Source organism: Vipera ursinii (assembly GCF_947247035.1).
Source record: "Vipera ursinii genome assembly, chromosome: 1".
In the NCBI taxonomy this organism is placed as follows: Eukaryota; Metazoa; Chordata; class Lepidosauria; order Squamata; family Viperidae; genus Vipera; species Vipera ursinii.
In genome coordinates this window covers 51083781-51100213 of record NC_139512.1, presented here as the reverse complement: position 1 = coordinate 51100213, position 16433 = coordinate 51083781, and the positions used below count along the sequence as shown (strand labels likewise).

The following is a 16433-nucleotide window of genomic DNA, read 5'->3' as shown; positions in this document are numbered from 1 at the left end:
CCCTACTCATTTAATTTGCCTGGTGATGGTTTGTGTAGTATAAATAAAACCTTTACTTGCACAACTTGCTTAATTGGTCATGGAAGGGGTCATTATGTGAATGCCTAAATCCAATCAGCTAAAGATTAAATTAGAGATGTTAATGATAAGAGTTTAATTCAAAATAGTCCCAGATTTTCTTGGGGTTAAATGCCACCCTCTTTCAGCCATGTCATGCAAATATTGTACCCCATTCAAAGTAAAGCAATTGCCCAGCCCCATTAATTCAGTCTTTTGAGAGTAGAGGACATAGACCCATTGGAAAAGTCAAGTTCTATTAGCTGCTGAACAGTTCTTTAACAATGATTGCTTGGAGAGGTCTATCAAGCTATTTACTTTATCTGCCTCAGTGAGATTCTTTGTAGTTACTGCCAATGAGAAAAACCTCATCAGAGGCTTTTATGCCAAAATTCTGAAAATATTTATATTGTGTAGTGGGTCCGACGCAAGGAAGAGACGCCAGCCGGAGTACGTGTTCAGCTCTTTATTGTGGGGGGGAACGTACTGGGGAACAAGGGTTACCTGGCCTCCTTAAATACACAGCCAGGTAGGCGTGCAGCCAATGGGGTTGGCCCTAGGTTTCCCGCCGAAACTAAGGTTCCCGCCAAAACCGTCCAGGCCAACGCCCCCTGGTGGCTGTTGCTATGCAGATACATAACACCCCTCCCCCCTTAGAGAAGAACCACATGACAAGTTATGGAACCAACATTACAACTATGTACATGCATAACTATATACAGTGTGTGCTAAACACATGCAGTTGTGGGGTGGTCACTTGCACACATAGTCTGCTAAGTATGCTGGTGTCCTATGAGGCCTGGTGGACCATCTGGGTGTGGCTTGGCTCTGGGCTTGGACAGCGGGCTCGGGATGTCTCTGTGCTGGGTTGAGAAGAGTTGGTTGCAGGAGGCAACACAACATAACAATTTACGCAATATCCCCTGACTAGGTGCTCTGGATCTCTGGAATGCATTCTAAATTGCTTAAAGGCAATTGTGTCAACCCCCCCCCCTTTGTCCCTCTTCTGGGTTCTATATGCCAAGGCTTATCTCCTTCTCTGTTCCTTTTCTGTTTCATTGGTTTTGTTTTCCTTGCAAGGAGTACAATCATTTTTCTTTCTTATGAGTGTCACATGGGGCAGGGGTTAGGGTTAGGGTTAGTTGTAAGCCAGGGTTATTCAGACAGGAATCATTATAGCTGATTCTTCTACTCCTTAAAAGGATGTTGTCTTGTGGAGAAGGGTGGTATTGCTGCAGGGGAAGAAAACAACAGGGATAGACAAGTAGAGAAAATGGTAAGGTTTTGTGTAAACCCGGGGCACTGGGCCTTGCCTGTTCCCCCATCACTCTTTTCATCTCCCGTTCACACCACTAATGTATGATGATTGTACTGTATGACTTTACTGTGCGATCAGTGAAAAAGAGACTGATGATATCATGAAGCTTGCCTGTGTTTCTCTGTTCCTCATTGATTACAGCCAAGATTGGAGGAAATAGTTGAGGCTCTTTTCCTAAAATGTGATTCTGTCTCATCCTGAGTACCAGGAGAATTCCAGTAAGAAAGTTTGACTTCATTGTTCTAATAGCTGATTAAGTAAGTATGCTGTGCTAACAAGGATCAGAAAATATCAGTCTGTAGCAGAACTGGAGAATAATGTGACTTTGTTGCTGGGGTATTATTTTATTTTGTTTCTTTTTATCCCACCTTTATCATTTTTAAAAATAAGGTAGCAAACATATCCAACACACCTTCCTCCTCCTGTTCCTCCCCCCCACACAATAACAATAGCATTGTGCAGTGAGTTGGGCTAAGGGTGAGTGACTGGCACAAGGTCATCCAGCTGGCTTTCATGGCTAAGGCGGGACTAGAACTCAGTCTCTCATTTTCTATTCTGGTGCCTTAGGTGATGCACTAGGCCAGGGGTCGGCAACCTAAAAAAGGAAAAGAGCCACTGGGAACCGGTTCCATCACAAATTAAAAAAAGTGGGAGCCGCATGTGTGTGTCCATGCACATGCATGCGCAAAAAAAGTTTTGCGCATGCGCAAAACAGTTTTTTTGCGCATGCGCGGACGCACGCGGTTGCCAATTTTTTTAAAAAGTGAGATGGAACCGGTTCCCGGTTGCCCGACGGCGACGGCCCGTCTGCAAAGCTGCTGCTTTCAGCAGCTTTGCAGACGGGCCGCGGCAGCTTCCTCAAAGAGCAGCGCCCCTGCCCATTCTGAGAGGTGCGCGCGCACCACTCCGAACGACCGGAGGTGCGCGCACACCTCCGCCCATTCGGGGAGGTGCGCGCGCACCTCTCCAAACGGGCGGTGCCACTCTCCATTTGGAGAGGTGCGCGCGCACCACTGCCCGTTCAAAGAGGTGCGCGCGCACCGGGCGGCTGGGAGCCGCAGGAGACGGCTCAAAGAGCCGCATGCGGCTCCGGAGCCGCGGGTTGCAGACCCGTGCACTAGGCCAAACTGGTTCTCTAGGTCTAGGTATCTTAGTCTGATGAAGAAGGAGAAATCCAAACTGACTTGCTTTATAGGAAAACCGCCTTAATAGAGCGTTTTATCTGCACATTGTTTGCATTGTTAATTTTAACCTTACAGATTATTTGCCTATTTTACTTTGTTTTCCTTCCTTTGAACTGAATGTGCTATTTAACTGTGTTTCCAGCATTTCTAGTCAACAATGATATATTGCCCGTAGTTGTGCCAGGGCAATAAGTAACACGATACTATTTACATACATTTCCCTAGAAAATGGCTTCTGCATAAAGGTGCAATCGGGCTAATATTTTGGACCTAATATTTGGAATTGATAGTAAATGTGTATCTTTTACTTCAGTTGCTTAGAAGCTGTTTTGAAATCCCTTTTGTATTAAGGAGATCTAAAAAAAACCAGTTAGTTCTTAAACAAGTTTCAGGAAAACAAAGTTAGCACCTCAAAAAGGTTTAGTATGATTATTTTACTACTTATGTCTAATAATTTTTTTCTCATAGTTTCTTTCAGTTCATGCCTTTTTTATCCAGTATTCATCATAATATCTTGTGTTATTTTTTCTTCTTTCCCTTAACAATATGAAATACATTCATTTTCTGTTTTATGCCTTTACAGTAGACTGACTTGCAGCTACATGAAATATAAGTACAAGAAAGAAGAGTAACTAGCCTTTGTGGGCTAGAGATATTAACAAATTTCAAGGGCATTTGCCCACATTTATCCCACTTATGTCACCTGTTAAAACAGGTTAACGGTGACTAATTAACCGCTGAACATTGTCATCCTGCATGAATTTAGTATCCTGGCTCTTCTTGAAGCTTAGCTATTTTATCACCATTAAATCTTTTCAATATTCCATTAAATAGGAATAAAATGTTTTAACAAAGAGGATGTCTACATTAATGCTGTCTTTCACCCTTCAGCACTTAACCTCTGAGATATAGCATTTATGGAGAATTGGTTCCTCACTCCAAACCTAGAAAACTGCTTAGGGGTGAGAGGAGAAGAAAATTTGAACATTTCTCTTGTATACCTATGTGTATAGGAAAGCTGCTTCCATTTCAAACATTTGTCTTATCATATGTATCTGAAAAAGGAGGAGTTCTATCTAAAATATATTTTATTTCTTTTATCCAACATTTCAGGACAAATCATGGTATAGCTTTCTCTCTTTTTAATAATTCTCTTTTTTTAAAAAATTCCATTTATATCCCGCCCTTCTCCGAAGACTCAGGGCGGCTTACAAACTTAGCAGTAGCCTTCATTCTATCTTTATGCCTGCTTATTAGGGCTTTCACACACACCCCAAGCGGCATTATTACAAAGTCAGCTTAATTGCCCCCAACAATCTGGGTCCTCATTTTACCTACCTCGGAAGGATGGAAGGCTGAGTCAACCTTGAGGTTGACTCTTGGATTAAGGTAGTCCTCAACTTACAACCAAAAGTGAGCCCAACATTCTATTGTTAAGCGAGACATTTGTTAAGTGAGGTTTGCCCCACTTTACGACTCTTCTTGCCACAGTTGTTAAGTGAATCAGTTGTTAAGTTACTAAAAAGGTTGTTAAGTGAATATGACTTCCCCATTGACTTTGCTTGTCAGAAGGTCACAAAAGGGTATCACATGACCTTGGGACACTGCAGCTGTCATAAATATGAACCAGTTGCCAAACAGCTGAATTTTGATCATGTGACTTTGGGATTGCTGCAATGGTCATAAGTGTGAAAAATGGTCATAAGTCACTTTTTTCAGTGTGATTGTAACTTTGAACAGTCACTAAACGAACTGTTGTAAGTCGAGGACTACTTCTATTTCCCGTATGAAATAGATATGATACACATATAAAAACTGTTATATCTTGGTTGACCCATAAAATATTTTTGTTGATTCTAATCCATATTAAAGTAAAGGTTAAGATTCCCCCGCACATGCGTGCTAGTCGTTTCCAACTCTAGGGGCCGGTGCTCATCTCCGTTTCAAAGGGCTGAATAGAGGATATAAGCTTTTGGGTTTTCTGAATCTCTGGGAGTTAACTCTAGTCTGAGGAGATTTAAAGTTGTTCTGATGTCTGTCTGCCATCAGAACAGATAGCATTTGTAAACGTGAGGGAAGAAATTTACACTTACATTCCAAATTTACATTAAAATCAGAGTACTCCATAATTAGACTTGATAGCTTTTGAATCATAGTTGTGTAAATTATTCAAAAGTGATACTTCACAAAGTATATATGTGACAGCAGAGCTCTTCCTCAAGCAAACAACTATATTTTGGGGGAAGTTTACAAAGGGGTTTTGAGGGATATCCTTAGTTGTTTGTGTGTCTATGCTCAGTTATGTTTCACAGTTTTAGCTGATCTGCAAGAAGTACTGTACATCTGGGAACAGGCTTCAGATAATCACACAAGGAAACTTCTCTCTGCTCCTGGCATAATGACTTAACTATTACATAGCATTAGCTTCCCTCCCTCCACTCTTTTTGAAATAGAAATGAACAATTTATTGGATTTTGCTAAGCATCAGTATTTACCGTTTGTTAAATCAAACCTCAAAGAAGGCTTGCTTGCACTTTCTTCATTACTACTTCCTGACATATCGCTGCTAGTTTTATCCTATCATTTTTATCACTCTCTATTCTTTTTTGTAATCACTGTCATCTGATTCTTCTTCAGACTCCTGGCTGGGTGTATTTGGGTCTTCTGACATCAACAGCACATAATGTAGCAATGTAGCATCAGCTCCCCTAGTAAGAATCAGTGGCATAATAACACCCTTCCAGTATGCAAAACTGAAATGTCTCTTAGTCTAGAACCTAATTATTTGAACCAAAATATGAAAAGTTTGCACTGTTTGTATAACTGAAAATGAAGGGTGGTTTTTTTTAAAAATGAGAGTGAGACAATTTCTACAGTCTTAAAGAAATAGGCATCATCTCTGGAATTTTCAGTGATAGCTTTTTTGTAAAAGCAGAACATGTGGTGGTAGAGTACAGCCTTATTATGTACCTTGTCATGCTGTGCTCTTTGCTCTAGGGAGTGGAAAAAGAGTATTTCCCAATGTGCAGAGTTAAAAAACTTCATCTTGTGAAACAGTCAAAGCAATCAGCAAGTGATGGAGTATCTGTTAAAAAGAAACCTGACATTTAATTAACTTTTCAAAGTGCTGGTTCAGCAACCTCTATGTTCTACATTTTGAATATTGAACAAGCACTCCTAATCAGATCTGAATTAGTTCTGGGCTTGCTCGGGTGGGTGAAGAACAAGTGAGTTGTTTGCTATCTTCTTCTGCCCTATCTTTTCCCTCCAACATCACAATATTATTAAATAATAATAAAATGTATTTGATATTCATTTAATAATATTTAAATATTATTAAAAACTAATAGTAATGCAACCAGATTTTTCCTGATCTGTCGGGCATCTAAAATAAGAACTTCCAAGATTATAAGAGATAGCTGGGTTTAATTATAATGGTTTATAGTTAAAAGTAGCAGGGCAAAGGTAGGGTTTTAATTCTGAGAGTTAAAAAGCTTTAGTCTTACATTGTTTTAATTTTGAACAAATATTCAGGGGCTGCTTTTCAGGTAATAGTGTTAAAAAATATCTCCCCAGGACCTACTTTTGTCTCATGATTCAATGTATTCAATTCAACCCTAAGCGCAATTTCAGATGTTACAAAAGTGTAGTAATAGTGATATTGTGAATAATTTGTGTCTCTTCACTTGGTTCTTGTATAAAATGAACTATGAGAATTTTTGCCCCTCTTCTATAAAGCTGTGTATAACTGCCGATCATATGAATGCAGATTCTTGTAATGAATGTAGGGGAATTCCATTCCAAGAGATTTGACACTAGCAGAGTTAAAGAAAAGTTGCTGACATATCAATACAAATGAGTTGAGAGGAAAGAAAAACAAATATTGAGGATGTTTTTGTGTTTGACATTTAATTTAATTATATTTAATTATTTATTCAAATGTATCTGCTCCTAATCTTTTCATTATGAATGACTTGCAACTTAAGAAACAAAACACCAATAAGATGATAAAAAATCAGTTATAGAATCAAATAGCAATAAATATTAAAAATTATATTTATTTATTATTTATTAAATTTTTGTGCTGTCCATTTCACTGATAAGAGTGCATCTGTAAAAAAAGAGTAAAATAAAGCTGTAGCTGGTTTGAGATAAGTACAAATAAAGACTGAATTCTGTTTGCTTTTTAATGTTTAGTGACAGAATAAAATAGACAGTGATGATACAATCAGGGTACTTTTTTAAAAATTTACCCTATCTAATTAGCTTGCAATTACTGGGTCAGGGCTTTCTTAATATCTTCTTTTTGGACTGGAGTCAAGGAATAAGGTTGGGTTTCACCAGCTCATGGATAATACTTAACCCCAAATAGGAGCAGCCAAGAACAAAGCCATACTTAACAGCAAGCTAAATGAAATGTAGTGAGTTGGACAGCCAACTCAGTAAAGCTAGCGGCACTAGAGTTTGTGCTTCAATTTAATTTGTGGACTCTTGTCCAGGCTGTGTTTTGGATATGTATGCTCTTCTATAAGATCCTGGGCTGGAAGGAAAAACTGACAGGGATCGGGTTTTTCATAAAGCAATTATTCATTCTTCCTTCCTTTCCTCTTCCTTTCCTTTTTTCCCCTCAGATCTGTCTGAATCTTTGACATTCTAGTAAAGGTATCTAGCTTTTAGAGATATGAAGGAAGGGAATTTCTCAATTCCTCAATTATTCCACTTCTGATGAATCAGTGACAAAGAGGATACCTCTGGGTTAAAGTGATTGGTAGCAGCAAACTGAATCCCCAGGCATTAAAGAGAAAGTACAGGCAGTTGCAGGAAGAAAGTTAGGAGAACCCTTGTGGGAATCATTAGAGACCAAGGCACCCTATACCACGCTGATCACATCCTATTTGCAAGTTTCCATTCAGCCAAACAATCTAGGTTCTCATAATTAAAACCAGCAATTTAGGTTGCCTTCCTCAGCACTAGGGTGATATGTGGCTTTTATCATTTTACTTGTTTCTTTGTTACATTTATATCCTGCTTTTTGTTTATGAGCTTAAGACCGTGTTCAGTTTTTCCTCACAATAGCAACTCTGTGAGACTAGTCCAGTGCTCAAAAAGAAGCTGAAAGAAAAAAGAACTAATCTGGCTTCTTTGCTCTACCCTCAATAAATCAAAGATGATCTTTTTATTTCAAATGTGAATAATTTGCAGAAAATGTAGACTTACTTTCGGATAAATGTACTTCTCATGAAATAACACTTCGAAGAGTTGTTAGCAGCTTTGTTTTCCCATTGTTCAGTGTAGGCTTTTGTTGTCTTTTAGGTCAAAGAAGAAACCTGCAGAACAAGAAGCTGAAGAGTAAGTAACTCCCTCGTTGTCTGCCATGTTTCCACATAAGTGTTAAGAAAAACTTTCATTTTCATCATTGCATGTTTGTTGCTATTGTCCCTGCATATATTTTTGTAGATTTATGTCATGTTTATTGAAATAGATATAAGCTATTAGGACTATGTAGTGATCTAGATTTGAAGGGGAAAAGGCGATTCATAGCACATATGGGTGCACCTGCATATTCTTCCTTTGATCGAAGGTAACTGCCTAAGTACATACAGTATATGACCCTGAGAAAAGGCACAAGTTGGCATTGTGTGCAATATCTGTACCTACACATGCTACGAATCTTCTTTTCTTCTTAGAAACTAGATTGCTGCACAATCTTTTGAACTATTTTCTTAAATGCCAAAGGGGAATAGATTAGATTGAAGTCTTACGATCCCCAAAGAACTTCAACTTAAAATCTGAAGTATTACAAATAATTTAAAATAACAATTGGACATTTGGAAGCCACTCTTTTAAAAAGCTGCTTTCATTCCTGATGCCTGTGCTTGGATTTTTACAATGTTTTGTCTACCTGTTCATTAAATTTATATGGCTGCCCATGACTCTGGATGAAAGAAAAGTTGCACTGCCAATATTAAATCTCCAACAGATGGCAGTACTGATGTGCTAGAAGTTTTGAAGTGTAGTTTAGCATCTGTTCTTTCACTTCAAGTGGTGAGAATTTGCTATAAGAAAAAGTTGTGATGCTATTATTTGTGAAATATCAACCTGTAGTGAGTACTTGTCAGTAAACTTTAAGCAGCAGACCCTCACTGAACGTATGGCTGTTCAGGACTGCTAAATACAGTTGTTTATGTCAATGTGACTGTATGAAGCAAATACTGTGCATCACTGTGCCTAAGAAGGTGATGGTGAACTAATTTCTCTGTGTGATTAAGAATGAAGTGCATGACCCGTAGCAGCAACTGTCAAGTTTCACATGAAAAGATTTGATGAACTGAACTTCTGGAGAAGGCATAGCAAATTGTAGACAGGGCACAGTCACCACAGCAAACATCAAAGAACCAATGAGTAGACCAGTTTTTTGGAACCTCTCCAGATAACGAGAGGATGGTAGATCATCGACATATACTCTGGATGTCTGCTCCTTGCGGAGACTGCAGGACAGTATTCTGTGAGTTTGAGCAGTGGGAGAAAAAGAGATTAGCCATCTTGCTTGCAACTGCAGCAGTGTAGGGGAAGGAGTGGCAGAACCTGAGGGAAGAGTTAAAACAGGAATCAGCCTAGAATGTCTATGTAACCATAAGCCGAGTACACTAGATACTAATCATGACTCCTAGTAGATACTAATCATGAGTTGAGAATATTCCTGGGCATAGGCGTGAATAGCAATAAATCAGTTTAATTGGATCTTCCTGTGTGGATCTGATCCTTTGTGCCTGACAAGCAGAACCTTTTAAAAGACACTAGTTTTGCAAGATTCTTTAATCACTTTCAGAAATTGCCTGTTAACCGTTTTAAAGCTATTAGAGACCTTTGGAACAACAAATTTGAAAAGTTGCTCCATGAGTTTAGCTCCAACTTTGAAATTAATTACAAGCTTAAAAAGAGCCTTGGTGGAGCAGTGGGCTAATGCCTCCTTAAGTAACACCAGCTGCCTTCAATTAGTGCAGGTTCGCGTCCCACCGGGCTCAAGGTTGACTCAGCCTTCCATCCTTCCGAGGTAGGTAAAATGAGGACCCAGATTGTTGGGGGCAATAAGCTGACTTTGTAATAATGAAGCTTGGGGCCCCCCGAAAGCCCTAATAAGCAGGCATATACATAGAATTAAGGATATTGCTAAACACATTGATTTGTGCTTTAGATTGTAAGCTGCCCTGAGTCTTCAGAGAAGGGCGGGATATAAATGGGATTTTAAAAAAAATTAAAGAATTTGAAATAAACAGCAAAAAGCTAAATATGATTTTGATCTAAGAAATGGACTAGAGGTCAAGTTAAATTTGGAATATTGACATTTACTATAAGATTTTAGAATTAATTACAAAAAATAAGTAGCTTCTCATGTAAACAGAATTATTTTGGTTATCCTTATTCATAACAAAAAAATAAATGACTTTATGATTTTAGAAACTGGAAGCTAGAGGGGACTAAAGATTCTACCGGTAAATAGTTTTGAAAAATACAAGCCTGCTTTTGGTACTGGTTAACTGGGACTTATAAAATGACACAAAACATCATAACATTGGAAATATTAAAGGAGAACTTTGAAGAATTGAGTTAGAAATTAGTAGCTACAATATCAGCGTCAGTGAAGATGTCTGATTGTATAGATAAATTATGTCCAAAATATGTTGAGGGAATGATAGATATGAATTTTTTCTGACACAACAGAGAAAGTAATGTAAGTGGAACTACAAACAATAAACCAAGAGAATGATTTAGAAAAGGACAAAATTTTATTGTCCTTTATTATTGGGTTATTGGATATATTAAAGAAAATGGCTGAGGTTTTAAAAATTATGAGGGAAATACAAATGACAAATCAAGAGAATGACTTGGAAAATGTTTTCTTACCAAATCTGCAAAAAAGACTTTTTAAACCCTTGAAGTCTGGAGCTAATTTCAAGGATATTTTTTCTTATTAAAATATCCCTGTTTAAGCTAAAATATGGAGTTAGAGACATTACTTTTGATTCAGTCTTCAGGTATGGTCTTTGCTGGAGTCAATGTAATTGTGAAACACCAAGATTGATATACATGCAAAAAGATATGCAAAGATGCACTCTCTTTTCTAATAATTTGTAGGTTTATAGTTCTTTTTAAGCCAAAAAAGTGCTATATTGAGTTCTTCAGAAGAAAACTTAAGATACTGTTTTATATACTTGCCTCTAATGGTGACTTCACTTTGTAATATTTTCCAGTCATCGTCTAAGACAACAGAGCACAGAGGCAGATAATGGAGAAGGTACAAATTTCCCTTTTAATTAAAATTAAGGTACTCTCATGTTTCTGATGACTTCATTACAATATATAAATTCAACTTTTCTCTGGCTGGAAGGCAGCAAAGATATTTAGGATATCTTTCTAATGTAAAATCATTATTTGTATATTATCATGCATTTTGTTCTATTTGTTTTTGTTTTTGATATCAAGTCATTAGAATATTAATATTTATTATTAATTTACAACTTTTTAAAATATACAAAATTTTATACCCAATTTTTCTTCAATGTATGTTTTTAAGGCAAGCACTTTAATAAATTCTTGTACTCTGCTTCCCCAAATAATGTATAAAATACAGTTTAATGAAAAATTAGAGGAACTAACTGAATTTGTGTATCTTGGTAGAATGCTGTTAAAACTTTTTAAGACATTCAAATGGTGATAAAAATGTGGGTTCTATGGTGAAGAATGAATTTGTTGAAAGAACAAAAATGGCTGGTCTTTCTGCACATTTATTTATTTATTTTAAACATTTATATAGCCACCCATCTTATACTAAATTCTGGGCAGCTATCAATCAATATTTTTTTAAAAAAATCAATAATAAACCAACATGATACATATATCCATTAAATGTTTAATATTTAATTAAACGCTAAGAACCTGCCACCAAAGTTAACATGTAGTCCTTCATTAGAATCTCTCATCCACCTTGTCCTATCTCAGCACATTAGGGAAAAACCAGGTCTTTAGTGTTTTTCAGAAAGCTAGAGGGCTAGAGAAAAGATTTTTTATAGGGCAAGGGCTATCATGGAAAAGGCATGTTTCCTACATTCCATAGGATGACAATGTTTAAGGGAAGGGACTAGGACCATGCCCATCCTATCTGATCATGTTAGGACAGGTAGATGTCCCTAGGGAGAGTTGGTCCTGCAGAGAACCTGGCCCCATGCCTATTTTTCTTTTACATGGAAGTAAAACTTGGGTATATTAAGAGAAACATACAAGTAAGTATAATGGGAATCGTGTGTGGTAAAAGACAATATAAAATCAAAAAATTAATGGGAACTGGATTAGTGGGGATACAAAATGAGTAATTCATATGAAATGATTATACTGAGGTAGTTTGATAATAAAAGACAGAATATATCAATCACAAACAAATATGAAGGGAGATGAATGTGTGAAATGGAAGGAGGATCAAAAAACTGTAGTTAAATGGTCATAGGGGTGAGCTGTAAAGAAGAAAAGTAAATGTAGGAGGTGATATATAGACCTGATAAAATCAAATGAGTTAGAAAGATGAATGATATTGGTATAAATTATATTTAGCTATATTCCGTGTTCGTATGCTTTAAAAAATTTGCTTACTCTTTCTTACCCCTTTACTTCATAACACTATTTATCTCAAATTTGTATGTACTGCATGTATGATTTCTAATGCATCTTTTCAATATATTTGTATCTTTTTGAAAATATTTAAACAAAGAACAATGGCATTAGCTAACCCCATTGTTGGGTGTCTATATTATAACTGAAATTTCATTTGTTTGTAGATATTGCTATTGCGTTTTTTCATTCAGCTCTATAATACAGTTATAAAAATTAGAAACTACACTTTTTGTAAAAAATTCCAACAAATTTCCTGAATTCAAATTCTGTTTTAGATATAGGACTCATTAGCAAAGTTTGTATAGTTGAAATAGTACAGTTTAATCAATTTATTAAGTCTTTGTGGTACATATATGTATATGAATATACTTAACCAATGCACATTGCATGATTAATGGAATGACTTGAGTTATTTCTGTCTTGTTTTTATCTTGTTTTTAGATTTAGAGAAAGACTAGCTTGCACCATGGGAAGCTATTTTAATAGGATTTAGTAGATGACAACCCTAGGAATAATAAACTCTTGCAAGCAACAAAAATTGTTTAATTCCTAAAAGACAGACCTGGTTGAACCACTTTTGGCCAGGGGCAATTGAGGACTTAATATTGTGTATGTAGCAATCTGGGTGATCTAAGAGAAAAGCGTTTAAGGGTAATTGCTCAATTTTCTATCCATGTCAACAGGGAAAATGGGCAGAAGTGACTGAGCTCAGCTCAATAATAGAGCTGGATGAGATGGGAGATGCCAGGCTAAAATGGGAATTGAAAAAATGCTATCTGTTAAGAATTTCCACAGAGCAAGGTACTTATTCCAAGCTCAAACTGCTTTATGGGTCTAAATAAAAAGTACTAAGTCTTTCAAAGTAATCAGTTTGCAAGAAGTGGTAGCTTGTTCTTTGGAAATATTTTATTTCTTCACTTTCCTTGATTTGCTAAGCACAAGTGAGTATACTTATAGCTATGCAATATCATCCCTACTAACTTAAGATCTTCATTCTGATTGCAATTATATTTTGCTATCCATTATGACCTTATTTTATTTGTTAAGTTCTTCATTAAGAACATAAGTAGTGCCCTGCTGAATCAGACCCCTGGCTCATTTAGTTCAGCAGTCTGTTCTTACAGTGGTCCAACCAACTGCACAAGAAAGTCTACCAGTCTCCAAGCAGAAGGACTCCAGAGGCAATCACAGTTCCATCAAGGCTAAGCATCTCACGGAAGCAAATTTCAATGTTTAGCTATAGGTTGTGTACAAAAAAAAATCCTTTTGTCTGTCCTGATTCTTCCAGTATTCAATTTCATTGTTTGACCTCTGGTTCTAGTATTCTGGGAAAAGGAAAATAGCTTCTCCTTGTCCACTTGATCTACACTATGCACAATTTTGTATGTTTGAGTCAAGTCCCCCTCATTTATCTCCTTTCTAAATTAAACACTAGCTAGTCTTCTAGACTAGTATTTAATTTAGAAAGTATTTTATTTAGAAAGCTAGTCTTCTAGACTAGCTCTGTTTATGGGAAATACAGCTAGGAAAATAACTATATACAATAAAAAAATCAGGAATTCTACTCTTGGATTTGATTGTCCTAAGTAGGTCAACCTTCTACTTCTCTTGAATTGCATAATTTCAGTGTTACTTGTTCCTACAGATGAAACCTAATTGCTGTTCAGGTAGTCCTCGACTTACAACAGTTTATTTAGTGACTGTCTGGATTTTTATTTATACTTGCACAATCCCAGCTCGCATTGGAACCCCAAATTATTCTTCTGACAGAAGAAACAAATTAAAAATGATTATTTTATTTTTTAATTTAACTTAATATTTATGCAGGTCTGATAGTATGATAGATTTGCACTACAGTCAAAGAATTACTAGAGAGTAAAAGTTATAATTGGGCAAAGAAAAAATAAAAATTATCAATTTGTATGATAAACTTGATCAGATTTGTTATGATAGCAATAAGGCATCTAAAAAACTTATTTCTGAAAATGGTTATCCCTTTTTTTTAATACACTTTATGACTCTGGATATAAATGATTAAAAGAATAGGCAGTATTTGCATCATTTGTGTAAAGTTGTTGGATAATGGTAAATGGAATGTTTGATATTTTTATGCCAAAATTCAGAAAAACAGTACATTGTCATATTGTAGCTGTGATTGTTGAGTCCTTAAGTGTGGTTGATAGACTAAGTTTATCTAAAAGACCCTTTAAGAAAAGCTCTTGAAATATGATTACAGAACTGAGGTGCCATCATTTGAAAGTGCCTAAGGCAAGTTCCTTTGAAAATTGCAGCTGTAGAGGGACAGCAAGGGAGCTGCATAGCCCTTAATTGTAGTGTTTTTCCCTCAGGATTTGCTCCCCCCATCAATTTCTCATCTGCTAACAGCACGAAAGAAAGCAGCAATTGGAGTCCTTGTCTGAATTATGAAAATCTGATTCTGAGTGACTGTGATCAGTCCCAGTGGCTGTCAGCTATAACTGCTTCATGTGCAATGAAGGAGCTTCTGAGAAGTTTCTGGAAATTAAAATGTCATGAATTCTACTAATCATGTATATATATATATACTAATCGTGTATATATATATATATAAAATCATACATACAGTAAGAAATTTAACATAAATTCAGTTTGTCTTATTTTCCCCTACTCAATTATGAAAAGGATGAAATAAAATAGATATATCTGTGCTCTAACAAAATTGATTAAGTTATTTATGAGAAGTTCCTTTTTGATCATATATTAAAGTAGTTCTCATTAATGTAACTGTATAGTATAATATGGTATAATAATAAAATGGTAGAGGACAGGAAAGCCTGGAGGAACATTGTCCATAGGGTCGCGATGGGTCGGACACGACTTCGCAACTAACAACAACAACAATAGTATAATAATATAGACTTTCTATTTTCTTTCCCTTCTTACTTAGTCTGTACATAGGACTGTTCATACCTGAACTCAACTACTACATAAATAGGAGCTAGTATTATTTAGTATTATTTAGTTTTGGTAGTGTTAACAGAATTATGATAGTATGTATTATTTATTTTAGAAACATTTTAGTGATTTATAATTATTACTTATAATATTTATATTTTCTGATGATTTCAAGGTAGCTTTTTGTATATGACTTAGTTTTACCTATTAATTCACATTCTGAGTTATGAACGTATTCTATCCAACAATGATTTCTTACTATGCCTCCTATGCCGTCTCTGTTACTTGCTTCTTCTTACCGTTATAACCATCAGTATTGATTGTTACAATCAGAAGCTTTTCACAGGTACACTGCGTTAGAGAGAAGTTTTCCTCAGGTAGGCTATACTGCTTTGCAGCTGATTTTTTTGACTGTGAAAGAATGATACATAGTACAAATACTAAAACTTATGCTTCTGTTAATTTATCAAAATAAAAACTGATCCAAATCTTGAAATTATATTATTAGTGGTGTAACATTATGAACAAAACATTTTAAATGAATACTAAAATTAATTTAGTTTAAATGAATGTTGTTTTTGGTTTTTAATTAAATGTTTTTGACCTTGGCCAGTGCTGCTTTTGAAAAATTGTTTTGCTTTATAATGGATAATATTTGAAGTCCCCAAGATAAAACAGGTTTTAGTAGATTTTATAACCTAAGTAGTAGTTTCCTTCAACCCATTTATTCTCTTTACCAAGCATTATTCTGTGTTTAATAGTTGAGTAATTCTGGGAAATTTCCATCTGCAAAATGAATATTATAGAAAAAAAACAGAATACTGTTCTCTAGTGCTCTCAATGTAGGAATTGTAAGGCTCAGTTCTCCTGCATTACTTAGAGCTAGTGTACAATTAAATCTAAAATCTGTTCTGTAGGAAGCAATAATGTGTGGCATCTACAGATGTCATTTTTGTATCATGCCCTGAGGCAGCATTGATAGAATTAATAGGAAGACAACTGAATCGGCTTGCTTTTTAAAACTTTTGCAGTCTGTTAACATTCCAGGGTAGAATCACCACTATTGGCACATGGCCAATCATTAATTCTTATATGTTTGTTGTATTAATTAAACCAAGGAATATTGTTTGCCTAAAATCAATTTATTTAGCTGGTTTCTCAAATATGAAGTTTTATTATTTTACAGCTATTAAATTGTTTAATACAGCACAATTTACATACTCAGTTGCTTTTGCTTTTTCATAATTTTGTAAGTAATTTTATAATTGCATAAT

At 35.8% G+C, this 16433-nt stretch overlaps 1 protein-coding gene across 1 annotated transcript in view; it reads left to right on the top strand.

The window, feature by feature from the left end:
- Positions 1-16433, top strand: part of IFT43 (intraflagellar transport 43) — a 70303-nt gene that overhangs the window by 38203 nt on the left and 15667 nt on the right. The window contains exons 4-5 of the mRNA XM_083350829.1: positions 7873-7908; positions 10812-10855. Coding sequence (XP_083206955.1) covers positions 7873-7908; positions 10812-10855 — 80 coding nt within the window. The remainder of the gene's footprint in view (positions 1-7872; positions 7909-10811; positions 10856-16433) is intronic.